This window comes from Cicer arietinum, chromosome 7, assembly GCF_000331145.2.
Source record: "Cicer arietinum cultivar CDC Frontier isolate Library 1 chromosome 7, Cicar.CDCFrontier_v2.0, whole genome shotgun sequence".
Taxonomy (NCBI): Eukaryota; Viridiplantae; Streptophyta; class Magnoliopsida; order Fabales; family Fabaceae; genus Cicer; species Cicer arietinum.
The window spans coordinates 50287034-50303172 of record NC_021166.2 but is presented as its reverse complement, the minus strand read 5'-3'; the positions used below and the strand labels follow the sequence as shown (position 1 = coordinate 50303172).

At 34.9% G+C, this 16139-nt stretch overlaps 1 protein-coding gene across 1 annotated transcript; it reads right to left on the bottom strand.

The window, feature by feature from the left end:
* Window positions 1-2240: 2240 nt before the first annotated feature.
* On the bottom strand, window positions 2241-15599 carry LOC101508411 (brefeldin A-inhibited guanine nucleotide-exchange protein 2). The gene is made up of 11 exons (XM_004510884.4): window positions 13994-15599; window positions 10482-10799; window positions 9946-10303; window positions 9433-9855; window positions 9046-9338; window positions 6767-7040; window positions 5706-6211; window positions 4835-5156; window positions 4324-4705; window positions 3494-4173; window positions 2241-3147 (listed from the first exon to the last, which is right to left on the bottom strand). Exons 1-11 carry the CDS (start codon window positions 15184-15186, stop codon window positions 2536-2538), a joined length of 5361 nt encoding a protein of 1786 aa, XP_004510941.1. The 5' UTR covers window positions 15187-15599; the 3' UTR covers window positions 2241-2535.
* Window positions 15600-16139: the final 540 nt, after the last annotated feature.

The window sequence follows — 16139 nt, the reverse complement described above, 5'->3', positions numbered from 1 at the left end:
TAGTGTTAAAATAGTCATTAGTGTCAAATATAGAGGAGGGCTACCAACACATTGTTTAGTTGGTTAAAATTAACATAAATTCCACCAAATTTATATAGGACTCATTATTAAGGTTGGATGCCACGAAACATGTTAAACCTTAGGATGGTTTTTGAAAGAAATTTTTTTTTGGCTTTATTGCAGTTTTGATCTTTCATTAGATTTTTGAACTATAAAAGTGATTATTTAACATATTTTAAATGACGTGGTTAGGGGTGGAAATAGATTAGGTCAATCTTTGAAAGACATGAGTCTGATTTACGATTAATTTTTTAGGTCTAAGTCTGGTCTAAGACTTATCATAGTTTTTTTTTTTCCAGTCTGACCTAGCATTTTTTAAAAGTCCGGTCTGATCTGAAAGTCTATTTAAAAGTCTTATTCACATTAAAACATTTAAATTGTATATTTTATATTTTTTTAATAGGCTAAACTATGCCTTTATATATAAGAAAAACTAATAAAATAATAAATATAAGAAAAATTAATAAAATTATAATCAAATCTAATAAAATTATAACAAGAAAGTCTGGAACAACCTTGCAAAAAACAAAGAAACAACATTAACTCATTATTACTTCAAAAAATTACAAAATTAACAATAAATAAAAGATATTGTCATCCTCTAGACGGGTCTATCAGGCTTAATAATTTTTTTTATAACAAATACTAATATTATTAAATAAATAATAGATAATATATATATATATATATATATATATATATATATATATATGCTGACCTATCATGCCTAATAGGTTTTTTATAAGTCTGAATCTGACCTATTTAAATTAATAGACTTTAAAAAAGTCTGAGTTTAACTTTTTTATTAAACAGGAAGACCAGGTCATAAATAGGTCATGTCATAGACCCCTGATGGCTTAGCCTATTCTCACCCCTAGATGTGACATACGATTTTATGATGAAAAATGAAAACATTTAATTAGATTGCAAAAATGAAAACATTTATGAAGTTGAAAGATAAATTTTTAAAAGGTTTTATTGTGATTTTATAAGTGTTAATTATTCTATATCATCGTATTATATACCACGTTATTTAAAATATGTCATATCGTCATTTTTTAATTAAAAAATTGATATGAAGGACCAGAATTGTCAAAATTTAAAATAAATAGATAGACTTTATAAATTAATAAAAATAAGACAACTAAATCTGTACCTAAACTAAAAATTTCATATATATTATTTAGATTGAGATCGGACCAACTTGAGCTTTTAACTGCATTGAAACCAATCCATTTAAATAATACATCAAATTTAAGTATCTAACTTCATAAGTCTTATTTTCAGACTTAACTATCTTTTGTTGGTAATTTCATTCGGCTGAAAAAAGAAAAAACAATGGTAGGATACCTGTAGACTATAGAGTTTAGAACGAAGAAAAATATTAATTTTAAACTTGTATTTTATTCATGGTTATTAAAAATATCACGTTTTAATTTATTATATATAGAGAGAAAATAAAGTATGAAGTATACATTTCATTTTACACGGACAACTAATTAAAATTAAATATTTGATGGTTATTTTTTAAAAACGGTTATAATGTACATTGCAAATAGCATGAATGATTATTGGATGTCAGTACACCTCTATTATACTCATATATCTTTATATATATATTGGCATTTCTACTGTTTTTAACACAAATTAATCTTTCCCGGACCATAAGTGTAACAAATCAAATCAGTTCCTCTATTTTTTTGCTTATCAGTTCTTATAAAAAAAGTTATAACGTTCAACCAATTAGTTAAAGTTTGTCTAAAAAGAAAAAAAAACAAATCAACTAAAGCAATTGCCATCATCACTTTTTAATATTAGAAGTAACAAATCAAATCAGTTCCTCTATTTTTCTGCTTATGAGTTCTTATAAAAAAAAAAAAGTTATCACGTTCAACCAATCAGTTAAAGTTTCTGTCTAAAAAGAAAGAAAAAGAACAACAAAAATCAATTAAAGCTAAACTGCAATTGCCATCATCAGTTCATCCCCTGATTCATTTTGATGAATATGCCTACATAGTATATAATTATGACTCGGTAATATTAGAAGTAATCGCTTGTGAAGCAGACAAGTAATTTTCAATTTTCACCATGAAGACAACAAAATAAGCCATATAATTGCACGAATCAATGAATTGTGTCTTACAAAAACAATATCTATTTTCCACACTTGAAGCGTCATATTCTTAATCATCGTAAGTAAAATCACAATTTTCTTCATAAATTGCCAGCTAACATGGTGTCACTTAATCCTCTTGGTAATAAATATGGACTTTAACTGGAAAAAATTAGGCTTCTAAAATACAAAACTTAAGAAGGTGAGTTAGCACAAAATCATTAACAACTTTCCACACACTATAAAGTATATTATAGACATGTAATGGAAAACAAAGGAGAGTGGGGAAAATTATGAACAAAAGAGATTAAAACAAAAATATCCTATATCTCAAAATGCAGGGTTAGTTTCCACCCAAATGATCAACATGATTTTAGCAAAACAGGACCAACTGATAAACTAAGCATATCACAAAGGGCAACTTGGACCTCATTTGACCCATGTTCACAACTTACCAAGCTAGATAGAAGAGGGAAAAAATGAGACAGGTTCTTCTCAAAAGAAATATCACCCAAGCTACAAATAGCTTGCAGAGTAGCCACAACAAGAGGCGAACGTGCAGCTAATTCTCTCCGCTTTCCAGAGCCTAAAGGAATTGACCAATGTGGCTTTCTTCTGTGAGAAGATTCCGATTTTTCTCCACAACCTGCAACTTCAATATAAAACTCCAAAACCTCCTGACAAAGCCGAACAAGATGAGATTCCGCCTCCGCTTCCTCATAACTAGGAGGCTTGTCAACAACAAGGTTCTGTAAAAATGTAAGGCAGATTTGGTAAGACTCATTTTCAAGACGTAACAGTGGTGGGTCTTGCATTTGGGTCATAGAACCAAACTCTTGAAGCTTAGAGCGCAATATAGTGTTGTTGTTTATCTTGTGGGCATGTACTGCTACACCGTGCAAAGCGTCAAATAGAACTAGCATGGTTTTCGCTGAAAGGTGAGACCGAAACATGTTGTAGACTTCCATCACAGCCTGCCAATAGGAAGAGAATTAACATCATTTGTCAACATCAAATGCATCTATTTTGACTGGGATACATACATGCAAATACCAGTGCAAAAGCATTAAATTGATGAGGTATTGAATGATGCATTTTCTCCCTTCGGATGCATATTCCTAATACTACCCACAATTTCGAAGGCACTAAAACATTAAGAATCCTATCATAACATCATTAAAAGATCTTGATCAAGCAGTCTCTAACTCCCTGAATGAAGTCAATGAACTAATTCCACAGCTAAAAACTCATGGGCTCCTTTATATTTCCTTTGTGTAAGGAATATTGACAAATTCTGGAGGAGTTGAATACGAATTTTACCTGAATCAATAAAAGCTGAACAGCTGCTCGGCATTTTGCATCAGTAAAATAAGCATAGAGACGATGAACTCTTTGGCTTTCTAAATCATCAGGTGACCCAGACTCGACATGATCTCTATCATCATCAGCTGTTGAGGCATATTCTTCATTTCTAGCCACAAAGTCTTCACTTTCGAGGAATGAAAAATTAGGGAGGGTGGCATTTGCAGCTTCCTTTATCGACAAAACCACTTCTAACCACTTTTCGTCAGAAAATAGCTCTCCAGCATTACTCATCAATCGAACAAATGCTGCAATACCTATTCCAGCAAGGCTTTGATGAGGGCGCTTAATGAAGCTTACCAGGAGCATCAGGACATTTCTTAAAAGAGGATTGACAGTGGTGTAAAAGTTGACAAAAATATCTACAACCAATTGGAGGGCTAATGTGCATGTCTCATAAAACCAAGCATCTTGATCAAGCTCACCATTAGTCTCTACTTCATTGTCCTGTGGACTACTCCCTGAAGGATCAATAGCATGTCCAACATAATCAAATATAGGAAAGAGGACAGACTCAAATATTTGTTCCCATAAAGATAGAGAAAAGAGATGGCCATGGTTGCGCAAGGTCTCAAACAGGACATCCAACGCACTCTTCCTAACCTCAGGCCTTGGTTCAAAGCTAAGCTCGGATAGACCTGCAGAAAAACGAATAAGTACATTTGCAACACTTAAGCAAGAAGCAAGATGGTAGCACGGAGCATTAATCATTTGACAGAGTTAAGAAACATCAATTCTCTTATTCCCTAATTACATCTAGTCTAGTAAACTTAATATAATATCCTCACCTGCTAATAAAGGAAACCAGAACTGGAGATGATCATCCTTGTCGGCCACCTCTCCATTACCTTGATTCTCATCTTTTCCTGCTTGAAGTGAAGGTGAGGAAACACTTCCAGAAACTTCCTTGTCTTTATTCCTGGATGATGAGCCAAGATCTCCTTCGGCTAGTTTTGTTGCACAGAAACGAAGAAAACCAATGGCATTTAGACTAATCTCTTTGTTGAATCTACTATTGGTGAATGCAATTAGACAATTAACACAGTCTGTGAAGGTGGTGGTTTCAGTCTCAGTGATGTATGGAAAGTAATCTCGAATAATCTTCTCAATAATTTCAAAAGCCAAGAGTACAATGTTTTTGTGGTCATCATAAGCTGCTGTAGTGAATACCTGAAATCAAGTCTATGAGCGATAAGTGGAGGGCGGAAACCAAAACGGGTTAATAAGAACTTCAACAAACAAGCAAAACAATATTGTGTTAAATGAAGCTTTCTATAGACAAGAGTTGATCGGCTCTACCATGAACATGCTCTTCCACCCCGATTTGACATTGTTGACACGAGATAGAACCATCTGAGATACACATCTGATAATTAGTTCTCTAATTTCAACAGCATTACTCTTTCGCATAACAATGACAAAAGGCTTCATGAATTCATTTTGAAAATTATAATTAGCCAACTCTTCCCGCTCCAGAAATTTCATTGACAACTGACGCAAGGAATCCATTGCAAAAATTGCAATTGAAAGGTTCGCAGAACAGCCAATGTTCACAAAAAAATCAGACAGTACATGCCAGATGCTTGACCACACAAGCCGGATGCGGTTCATATTATAGTGCCTGTCCCACAATAATTATGTCAAATAAAATAGGAGGCAGTGAATAAACATCAATCAAACATGAAAGTAAATCTTATGATTAATGCTATACCCAAATTCTGGGTTTGCTTATAATTACAGTTTCAAAAATTGTTTTTATAAAAATTAAAAATTAAATGAGTTTGAGTAAGTGTTTATGTATGCTTGTTTTCAAAACCTACTCGTTTTCTAGTATTTCAGGGGTTGTTTTTGTTCACATTTTTTATTTTCACTGTCTGACGCCTTTAGTTCAGTTCACCAATTTTCCATAACTACAGATAACTGTGCATGAGATTTGGGGATTTAGAAGGGGAAAACAGCCAAAAAGGAAAAATTAGGATGGCTGTGTGTTCATCTTATAAACAAAATATAGCAAATATTGCAATGCTCTAGAAGATCAAGTGCAACTAACTTGGCTGCTTTGGAAATAGCCCCCAACCCTTGATCCCCAAGAGCCATGAGAAAAAATAAAAAGGTTCAGAGGGAGAACAAAGAGGTAGCATGCATGAAGAAGTAGATGAGTACTACATACGCAATCTCAACCATCTTTGTAAGGCTGAAAACCCGTGGATCAGATGGAGATCTTAGTTCCTCCATAGAGACCTTGCATAGAGCCTTAACAAAATCTATTATGGCCTCACTGTTCAACTTCTGACTCCTAGTGAATATGCGATTCATTTCAGAGCTCCCAACTTGTTCCAACATATTCAAATTTGAAACCAGGTTATTCACCTGCTCTGATGTGACAGCTCCAGAAGCATTACCGCCGATTCCAGCACTATCATATGAACCTCGCATCAATGTGGCAGCTGCATACTGCATCCTCCCAGCTCCCTTCTTCTTCAAAACAGGAAGAATGGTTGATTTGGCTTGCTTTGTTTTTTCTGAGTCATTCTGAGGAAAGGCAAAAAATGTAGCATCTGGTGGAGCCCCTTCTCCAAGAAGATGTAGATGTTCAAATCGGGAAACACAAGTCAAGATATGCTCCCAAGCTTCTTGCAAGTAATTCCCATCCTCATCAGCGATAGTAATTATTTCCTATCAGCAATAAAGATGGCAAATTCAAAGCCATATCAAGCTATCAACAAAAGCTTAGCATTTGGTTTGGGTCCCAATAGTACATTACAACTTACTTAAAATAACAGTTGTATGTCCTCAGATATCCCTCCAAGAATCATTTTAAGCTAATGCAGCAAAATTTCCCAAAAACTCCAATTATTTAGTAATTATGACATTTGCAGGAGAAGGGAAGTCCAAACTATTTATGCCTTTTTGGTATGAATATAGTGATGAAAGTACTTCAAGAGTGCATGCCTTTAGATACAACAACAAAAGCGTGGAGAATAATGAATAAAACAATCCATTGAAGAAAATGCGTAAACATTGATTTGATTTTGAAAAAAATTAAAAAATGCCATAGGAAAGCAATGAAATTTTAATGCATAAAAACAATTGCACATTTTGAAATGGAGCATTAACACACTTGAGTAAGAAGTGTTGTAGTAAAACACAATGAGAATTGTTAATTGATAATGACTTCAGCTTATCATATTATTCATAAGTCGTCTAGAACAAAACTTAAATTTCACCAACCTTGATTGCATACACATTCTTCTGCTTAATATCTGCTGGAGAATGTAGAGAGGTGAACTTTGCTAATGAAGTCACAAAAGCATCTCTGTGAGTCTTCATAGACATTATGGAAGTAACATGAATAGCACAACGGTAACCTTCAAGACAAAGACATATTACAACCTCGTCATCACTTTGATCAAGAGGTACACTGAAAGCAGCTAACATTGGTGCCCAACACACCTCAATCATGAATCTGAGGATTACAACATCTGTTGCTGCATAATAGACTGACCTACAAAAGGCGAGCAAATACATATAACAAAAAAAATAATAAGTTAGGAAGTACTTTTTTCCCCCAAAAATTAGTAAAGAGACCACAATGAAAAATTGTTAGAGCATCTGAAAATCACTCATAATATTCAGATTATATCTCAGTATATTAGGTTCCTATCAATGGAGAATAATCCAAAGATAGAGAAACGGGATTATTCGCCTGTGAGTTTATTGACTGAAAAGAATTGGTTACATGGAGGACTCTAATCCCCTCAAACTAGGGCACTCCTTAATTTATAAGTTTGTTCAAAATGAAAAGCCTCCTTCCCTAAGATGCCATACCCCAATTTATAAATCATAGGGTTGACTGAAGTACAACCTAAAAACAGAAAATACTCACTAATTTAACTACCTAACTAATTTCACAAATTAAGGATTTGCAACATTACCCTTCCTCCTATAATAAACCCTTGTGAATCTTATTCTTAGAGAGATTCTCTCTTATTTATTTCTTATCTTTTCTAAATATTAGTTCTTCCTCTAAATCCTTGGAATCCAATTCTTGGGTTCCTAACAGAACTATCAGACAATATTAATATCTCCACAGTTCTTTCTTTTCATCAACTTTAATACAGAAAAAATTGGCCACCATTTATCTCTCAAATTCTGTTAGTGGGATTTTCTGTCTGCCACTTATGCAACCTATCCAAAATTCTTAGATACTTCATCTCATGGTCATGTCCTACCAGCAGCCTCCAGGTATCTCAGATAAAGTTTGACCTTGGCTACTCGACATGAAGTCTAGCCCGGGCTATCTTAGATGCAGTGTGGCCCTTACTATTCTTAATTAGTTAGGAATTATCTATATGATTAATACCAGCCTCCCATTGTGAATCATACCATTCAAGATTTCTCCTATTTCAATGATGAGCAATATCGTAATTATCCATTGCTATTGCCTGAAAATCCCACTTTTTTCTATTTTAGTTAGTTCAGATTTTTCTCATAACTGTTTTTCCGTTATATCTCTCCTTAATTATATAGGAAGAGAATTGATTGTAATTTACATACTAAAATAGTGCTTGACTGACAAATAATACATAACACGACTGCCCTAAGTTTTTCTACAGCTATGATACATACCAGCTTCAATTTCAATTTTTTTTCCATATCCTAAATTTTCTTGTTCAGGGCTTGCAAGTGTTGTTCTCGGTGGATTTGAAAAGTTGCGTTTTTTGCAGTGTTTAATTTTATGCAAGGAAATTTCCATTGATGATCATTCCTGTAAATCTCTTCTTCCATGTCATGCAACATTCCAACCAGCTCTACAGTTAGATAACCATTTCGGCCATCTTACTGAGTTGCCTTCCCAGCAATGCTCATCCCTCCACCATCCTCAACATCTCTGAGTTTCCTTCCTAGTCATGTTTGCGAAGTGCCAAACCCATGTTATATTTTCCTTTTAAAGGGTTTATTTGTAACAAGCTTATTAAGCTTTAACTTAAGGGGAGTGCTAGAGTATATAAAAATCATCACATAATATTTGGGTTGTATCTTAAAGTAATTTATAATATATCTCTTAGAATTAGTTTCCATATTTCATAATATGTCTGGACTCTGGATTAGTCTTTTTGCATCATAAAAAACGTAATCACAATCCAAAGTCTTTATTTTTCTCTTCCTGCTTTCCTTATTTAATACTCTCTATCTTTAATAAGAGTAAACTTCTACCAATTAGAGAACAAGTCAACTTCAAAATACCAAACCAGTGATACAATTGGCAATAAAATACTAAATGAAAAGAAAGGTATAAACATTTCAAAATTGACACACTACACTTCAAACAGAAGGAATCATGTAAAAAGCAGATGGATACTAGTAAACAAGGTAGGATCCATAAACTAAGCATAAAATTCATCAAGCCAAAAACAAACTCAGGTCAAATGTTCTACTCAGGCCTGAGAAAATAATTTGAAAAGTAAATAAAATCTTCTAGAAGGGAGGGTGGATATGGGTGAACATACTCAGTTTTGCGAGCTTTTTCTTTGAATTGTTCTTGCATATGACGAATAAGATCATCACTGGTTTCCATATGACTCTCATCCCCACGTTTACTGACCACAATATTCAATATACTATCCAAGCCTAAAAGTTTATTTGGGTTCACAGCCTGCCTTTGTTGGGAAGCCATATCATTTTCTTTCATTTTGATCTCATTTCTGGATATTCTATCAAACAATGACTTTAAGTATTCCTCAGGCAGATCTTTTCCATCATCAATGCCACGATTGTTTCTGATGAAATCCTCAGCAGACATCTGCATAACTCAACAACCAAAAACAAAAAATGAGCCATCATGCCATGCCTGTCATGATTATTTGTATATCAATTCAAAGAATTATTTGAGCCACCTTGTTCTTCACCATAGGATTGTGAGCATCTGTATTGAGCATTATCACAGAATAAGCAAGGACATATGCTGTGTCAGCACTGGAAAAAGCCTTAGGATTACATTTGCAATAACGTTCAGCAAACTTTTCCATTATCCGATCAATTTTTTGTGCCTCACCAGGTAGTCTAAATCCTTGAAGAAAGACCCTAATTGCCTCATCAAACTCCATTCCTTGAAAGTTAAAGGAATCCACATAGGCATGCATTACCTTCAAGGATAATTCTTCCCTTTCACCCAGATAATCACCAATCAAAATTTTGTCCAACCCAGATGCATCTTTAAGAAAAGCAGCTATCTGTTCCGGTGAATCACCCACCTTATTGGCATTGATGAGGAACTCAATTCCTTTCTTAGGCTTCCTATTAAAAAGTGATATACCTTCCTGGCATAAACTTGCATTAGATTCTTTAATAAACAGCTAAAGCAAGAACAACGATACACTGCCTTCTCAAAATCTTAGTCATTTATTTACCTGAAGTTCCAGTTTATAAGCCCGGCGTTGCTCAATAGTTGAAACATCAGATGCATCATTTGAGATTTCAGAATGGGAATCAGTTCGAGAATCAGATCCTTCAACTGGGTCTTCTCCATTTCCATTTGCAATCGTGAAACCTCCAGCGTCATGGCCATTATCAGCTGCTTCAACTTTTTTGGTTGAATGAGGATCTGAAATCCGCAATTGTTTGTTAATCCAGTCTCCCATTGATTTTAGAACAGCAACCAAGCTTTTCATGGCTTCAAGTTTTAGTGTCGCTTCTTGAGGTGGCAAAAGTGTTGTCATAACACCAGGAGGGACACCTTGGGCAGTTTTAAGAAGTCCATTAACCATCCTAAGAGGAACATAACAATTAGATATAAAATATAAAGAGTATATCAAGTGTTACGAAAACAATCAAGAATGTAAAAATGCTACTAAACTTGAAATCCATATTCTAAATATGAAAACATTCGACTAGTAAATTAAAAAGTGTACCCAAACAAAGTAAAATCCAATAAAACATAACACACCTCTCAAATATGTTCGACGAATTGACATCACAGTCATAGTTGATGAAAATGTCAACCAGTATCTGTGAATCAACACAAAGCCTCTCTAGAAATCGAAGCACTATCATCTTCTGCTGAAAATTAGGTTGAGAAACATTTTCTAGGACCCTAAGAACAATCATAGGGAAAAAAACTCCAATTTCTGCTTTCAATCCAGCCCTAAATCTTGATACCAGACTGATGAAAATGGAGCACGACAGCTGAAAAACAATCAAAAGAGTTGAAGCACTGTTCTTCAATAATGATAAACACAAGTACTGCTTGATGGCACCTAAAAACCTGCACAAACGCAATCAAACAAAGGGAACCATTAGAATAAGTAATTTCTATTATCCAGCAATTTTATAATGTAGAAAAAAGAATAGTGTACAGAAAATATAGAAGAAAATGTTTAATAATTACTTAATTAAAGTTCAAACTCATAAAAGAAGCACAAAATAACAAAGGAACAAAAATGGGGGAATTGAAGAAACAATCAAAATGAACAGTTATATTAAATACTGAATAGGAGAAAGAATTCTCCTCCAAAGGCTTCCCCTTTTACAACTGACCCATAGCTCTGTTTTCCAAAGTAACAAATCTGAATCTCCCCTCAACCCCTGCATCCCCCCTGTTTAATCATGTTTATTGTGTTTCAGTGTTGTGCAAAGCTCAGTCGTATTCGATGTGCTGTGTGCATTACTTTGTATCTGTTTTATCTTGTGATATCATATAAAGGTAGTTAGTCTGTCTAGCTAGTTGCTGAACTGTAAATCTTCAATTTTCTCAGTTTACGAGATTTTCTTTCAATTTCTCAAGCCGATTCACTTCAAAAACCAAATAACACCTCAATTCTGACTAACTTCTCTAATTGTTCATAACAGATATCTCCTTTAAGGATTTAACTAACTTCTCTGACTATTATTAATAATCTATATCTATATATAACAGAATATGAAGAAACCTGTCATTAATGGAAAGAGGTTTACACAATTTAATCAGATACTCTCTAATAACTCCTGATGAATCTGTTATGACTCGTGAGGACAGAGGGGTGTTCAAAGTTGTATATGACACAGGGAACACAACTAAAATAATTAACCAAATTAGCAAATGACGAAAGATTGAAATCATCCTTTTATGTAATCAATCAATTGTTCAGTTATTTTTACTGGTTACTTGAAATAGGAATACCTAGCTAATGAACACAACTTGCATGACCATGGTAATAATGCCTCGGATTTCTTAGGTTGTGTTTGGGAGTTTGGAGGGAAACGGAGAGGAGAATTTTAAGGATAAAAGGAGTAAAGTAAAGAGGAAGGGTGAGTAGTCCCCCCACCTTGCATGAGATTTTATGCTTCTTCATTCCCTTCAAAAATACTCTTCTAGAAAAAGTGAGGGATTCCTGTATCTTTCCATTCCTCTCTACCCTCCAAAGTCCTCCCCTCCCTTTCCCTCCAACTCCCAAAGAAATATTTAGAATTTAGGTTGGGCCTAACTCAACCCCAAAAAACCGGCTTTTAAGGTGAGGTTGACTCCCACTTACAACCATTATCCATACCATATTAATATACAATATGAGACCCTCAACACATACCCCTCATGCCTGAGACATATCTGGAGTGTGATCTAGGTGGTTTGATAATAAGTGCCCCAACATATCATGAATTGCCTCTAATACCATATTAAAATTAGGGTTGGACCTAACTAAATCATGCAAAACCGACTTTTAAAGTGAGGGTTCTCTCCCACTTAAAACCTATTCAGGTCATATCACTACCCAATATGGAACTCTCAACAAGAATAATGCTTAAGATGCTGGAAATTCCAAACCAAGATATGCAAAGCATAAAACTCTTGTGCAAGGTAAAAAACTGTGACACATTGGTATAACTTCATTAATGTAAATTGCAAGAAATTGATAGGTGCAAATGAAGCAAAGTTACCAAAAGTCAATATCCACATTGGGCATTTTGACTAGCATTTAATTTTTCCCTTTCCGCCGAAAATATTCTTCCTATTTTGTATGTCAATTAATTCCGAACACATAGGAAAGACAAACAATCTTCATTACCATATGTTAAAGCACCCCTCAGTAATTAAAGATGGGGAAAAGTTCTACATGGTTAGTGCACACCAAATGCATCTACCATAAAGTTCAGAAAACTCCAGATTCCTTGTTCCCAAAGCCACAAATAGCAAGGAAATGGACAAAAAAATAAAAATAACCTTAACTACAGCTGAATCCAGAAGTTCCATAAAATTTAACAAAGTCCCAAATTGTCACTTCATGATGACATTTGTATTCTCTTGTATTGAGATTGAAAAACTATGAGTGAAATGTGAATACTAGTGGCAATTTTTCTTTTTATTTTAATGAAGTTGAAAATGAAGAACAAAATCTGACAGTATTTTTACCAAGGAACAGGAACTCAGATATCATAAGTAGCTTGCATTAGGGTCCTGATTATAAAGCTTTAAAGAAATAAAGGGAAGGTGCAGAAAGGGGTTAGATGTCAACGGTAACAACGATTTTATTCTACTACACAAACAACCACCAAATCACTTCCAATTTTATATTGAACAAACCACCACCCCTACTGATGACCATATCAATCAACTCTGAATATAGTTCTCTTTTTTTATATCAACTCTGAATATAGTTGAGTACCTAGGAAAAATAATATTTCCAAAAATTAGTATTTGAATTATATTTAATTTCGTAGACTTTATCTACTTTATAATAACTTTCAACTTAATAAATAGGTTACTAAAACTCATCATGAATAACAGGTTATTAAAAGGTGTAAGTATAAGAGTATGTCAAGACTTAAGCTTAATGTTAGGGAGCCTCACAGACCTGGGCTAGGATCCTCACACAGACCTAGAGGCTAGGGCTGATATCTGTTGACACTAATGCCAACATAATTAAAATTATTCTTGTTTCTAAACTAACAAAAATGCTTTTCACGGGATGAATTTTCTAATAATCTTCCATTCGATTGACAGTATACTTCTCACATATCAAGCTCAAAAAGTTTTGTATTGATCCAAGATTGTTTTTTTGTCAACCACCTTATATTGAAATTAAGGTATGAAGTGATTTCCAAGCAAGCAAGATATCCATGATAACTAGGTATAACTCAATAATCAGATTGGCAACAATAATTTCCTACAAGAAGTTATAAGTTATTAGTAAGCAGTAAGTGAGTTAATTTTTACATTAGTGTCAACAGATTCTAAATTCCTAAAACCCATACTTCCTTATAAAGTAGTAAAGTACCAGTGAAAAAGTGATAAGTTATTGAATTTTACAGAACATCCACATAATGCAGTCACGTTTACCAACTTTCTCACTATGTTTAATGCAAAAACTACAACTTCTTGTCTACCATCGAAACTAAACAAAGACATATATATATTCTCCCTAAATGACGAAAATGCCATCCTCTAAATCATGTCCTAAATATAAACTCCAGCAAAATGAGAGATACCTTTCACTAGTCCTGAAGACAGCACCAGCATTCTCCAGCAAAATTTTCAACAACTCTAAAGCGACAATCTTCCCCTTCATCAGCTGCGGATCCGCAGATGCCTCCTTAGGAGGTGTCTTCATGGACAATTTACAAAGCGCCCTAAACACTAAAAAAGCATCCCTCCTCAACTTGTTCCCAATCTGAACTTCCAAATCATCATCCCTCTCCACAAGCTCCCCATCAACCAACTCCCCTTTCCTTCCCTCCAATGCGGTCTTATACATACTAATCTCCCAATACTTTGCATCCAACATGTCCTTATCAGTAGAATCCAACAAATCAGTAGGGTTTGTGGTCTCCACAGTGGCAGTCTCAAAAGCACCATCATATCCACCTAATAATGAAACCTTACCACTAGGTGTAACGGGATTCAAAACTCCATCAATGTCCTGCATTATCTTTGTAATAAAACCTTGAACAAACTGTGTCATTGAATTGTCCACGTCAGATTTTTCCACAGGCTTCATCAATTCAGCCACCACAATCGGCTGAATTGGAACAGTGGAAGAATCTGCTTCCATTCTCCTAAACACAATCACCAACATTTGAATCAGCGAAGCCTTCGCCGTCGTTTGATTCACCATATTCTTACTAACAAGATAAATATCGTAACACGTTCTCACTATCAGAAGCAAACAATCTCCGTGAATTCGAAGTGAAATGGAAGTTACCGCGGATAAGAGCGTTTTCAGCACCATCAATTCCATCGTCTCGTCGCCGAAATCGTGGCATTTGCAAACAGATTCGATCACGTTCGAAAGAAGCTTAGCTTCTCCGGCGGTACCACCAGGATCTACTTCGCCGCGGAGGTATCCGTATGCGATGAGTTTCTGGATTGCGTCGACGGCAGGATCGGCGATCTTGAGGACACCGGAACTAGCAGCATTGATGAGAGGAGTGAGGATCGATTCCGACTCGGCGAGCGAGTATTCAACCGGACCGCCGTCGTGAAGCGGACCGGGCGTTTCCGGTTCGGTATCGGAGGGAGAACCGGGCGTTAACTGCTGGTTGTTGAGACTGAGCCTCTCGCTGATAGATTTGCACTCGTGAACGAGCTTCGCATGCTTACGCCACGAAGCGTTCTTGATGATCTTGTCGAGTGCAGGAACAACGAGCTGACTCAGACGGGAATCGGCTTCCGAAGAAGCCATTCCCGAGTTAAGAGCGAGTTGTGACTCGGTGATGATGCGAAGCCTGAGATCTTCGAGAGAGATAGAATGCAAGCGATTTTTCCGTTAGATTCTTGTTGCCATGAGCTGCGAGAGTGAGTGGTGGAACTCGTTGTGGTGGTTCGACAATGGTTGCGAGTTGACCCGGTGAGTTGGGAGGAAGCGAGTTATTAGTGTGGGTGAATCGCGGGGAACGTTACTGAATTTGAGTCTTGAGATCGCGTTTTTTGGGTTTGCTTGATGGCTCTGAGGATGAATTGACTTAACTACCCCTTTGTTCGTTGTGATACGATCACGCAATTGGATGTAGTAAAGTGGATAGTGTAGGGATAATTATGGGTTTTCACGGTAATCCACAACGCCGGAGTAATGGCGAGAGAGCTCGTGCTTTTTTGTCCCTCCGTATATTATTTTACATGATGAGGAAAACCGGATAATATTTTTTAATAAATATTTCACTTTTATTAATATTTTTATTTTTAAAACAATATACTAATAATAATTTTTTTTATGGACGATATACTAATGATAATATTTTAAACATTTGATAAAAAAAAAATATACCTATTAAATATTGAGAAGTTTAAATCATTTAGTTCCTTCCAATATTGCATGAGACTCACAAAAAGTGCAGACAGTACTGATAAAATAAATAATGGGTGAAGTAGTGTAGTGTATAACATCTTCAAAAATATTGTTTTGGGAATTTATGGTAAATATACTAAATTTCAGTAAAAGAAAAAAGTAAATATATTAATCTATGTATATATAGATACAAATGTTACCGACTATCAAATATATATATATATATATATATATATATATATTTATATTGTCGAATAAAAAAAGTCTACCTATTTATATATATGTTTTATATATTTTCTTAACAATGTAAAGCAAGAAAAGAGGACAAAAAAATAAACTGCTTCTTAGGG

Coding starts and splice junctions, on each gene's coding strand:
- LOC101508411 (XM_004510884.4), bottom strand. CDS start 15,186: ATGGCTTCTTCGGAAGCCGATTCCCGTCTGAGTCAGCTCGTTGTTCCT. Junction 10,800..13,993: donor GTCTTCAGGACTAGTGAAAG/GTATCTCTCATT, acceptor GCGTTTGTGCAG/GTTTTTAGGTGCCATCAAGC. Junction 6,212..6,766: donor AGAATGTGTATGCAATCAAG/GTTGGTGAAATT, acceptor TATTGCTGATAG/GAAATAATTACTATCGCTGA.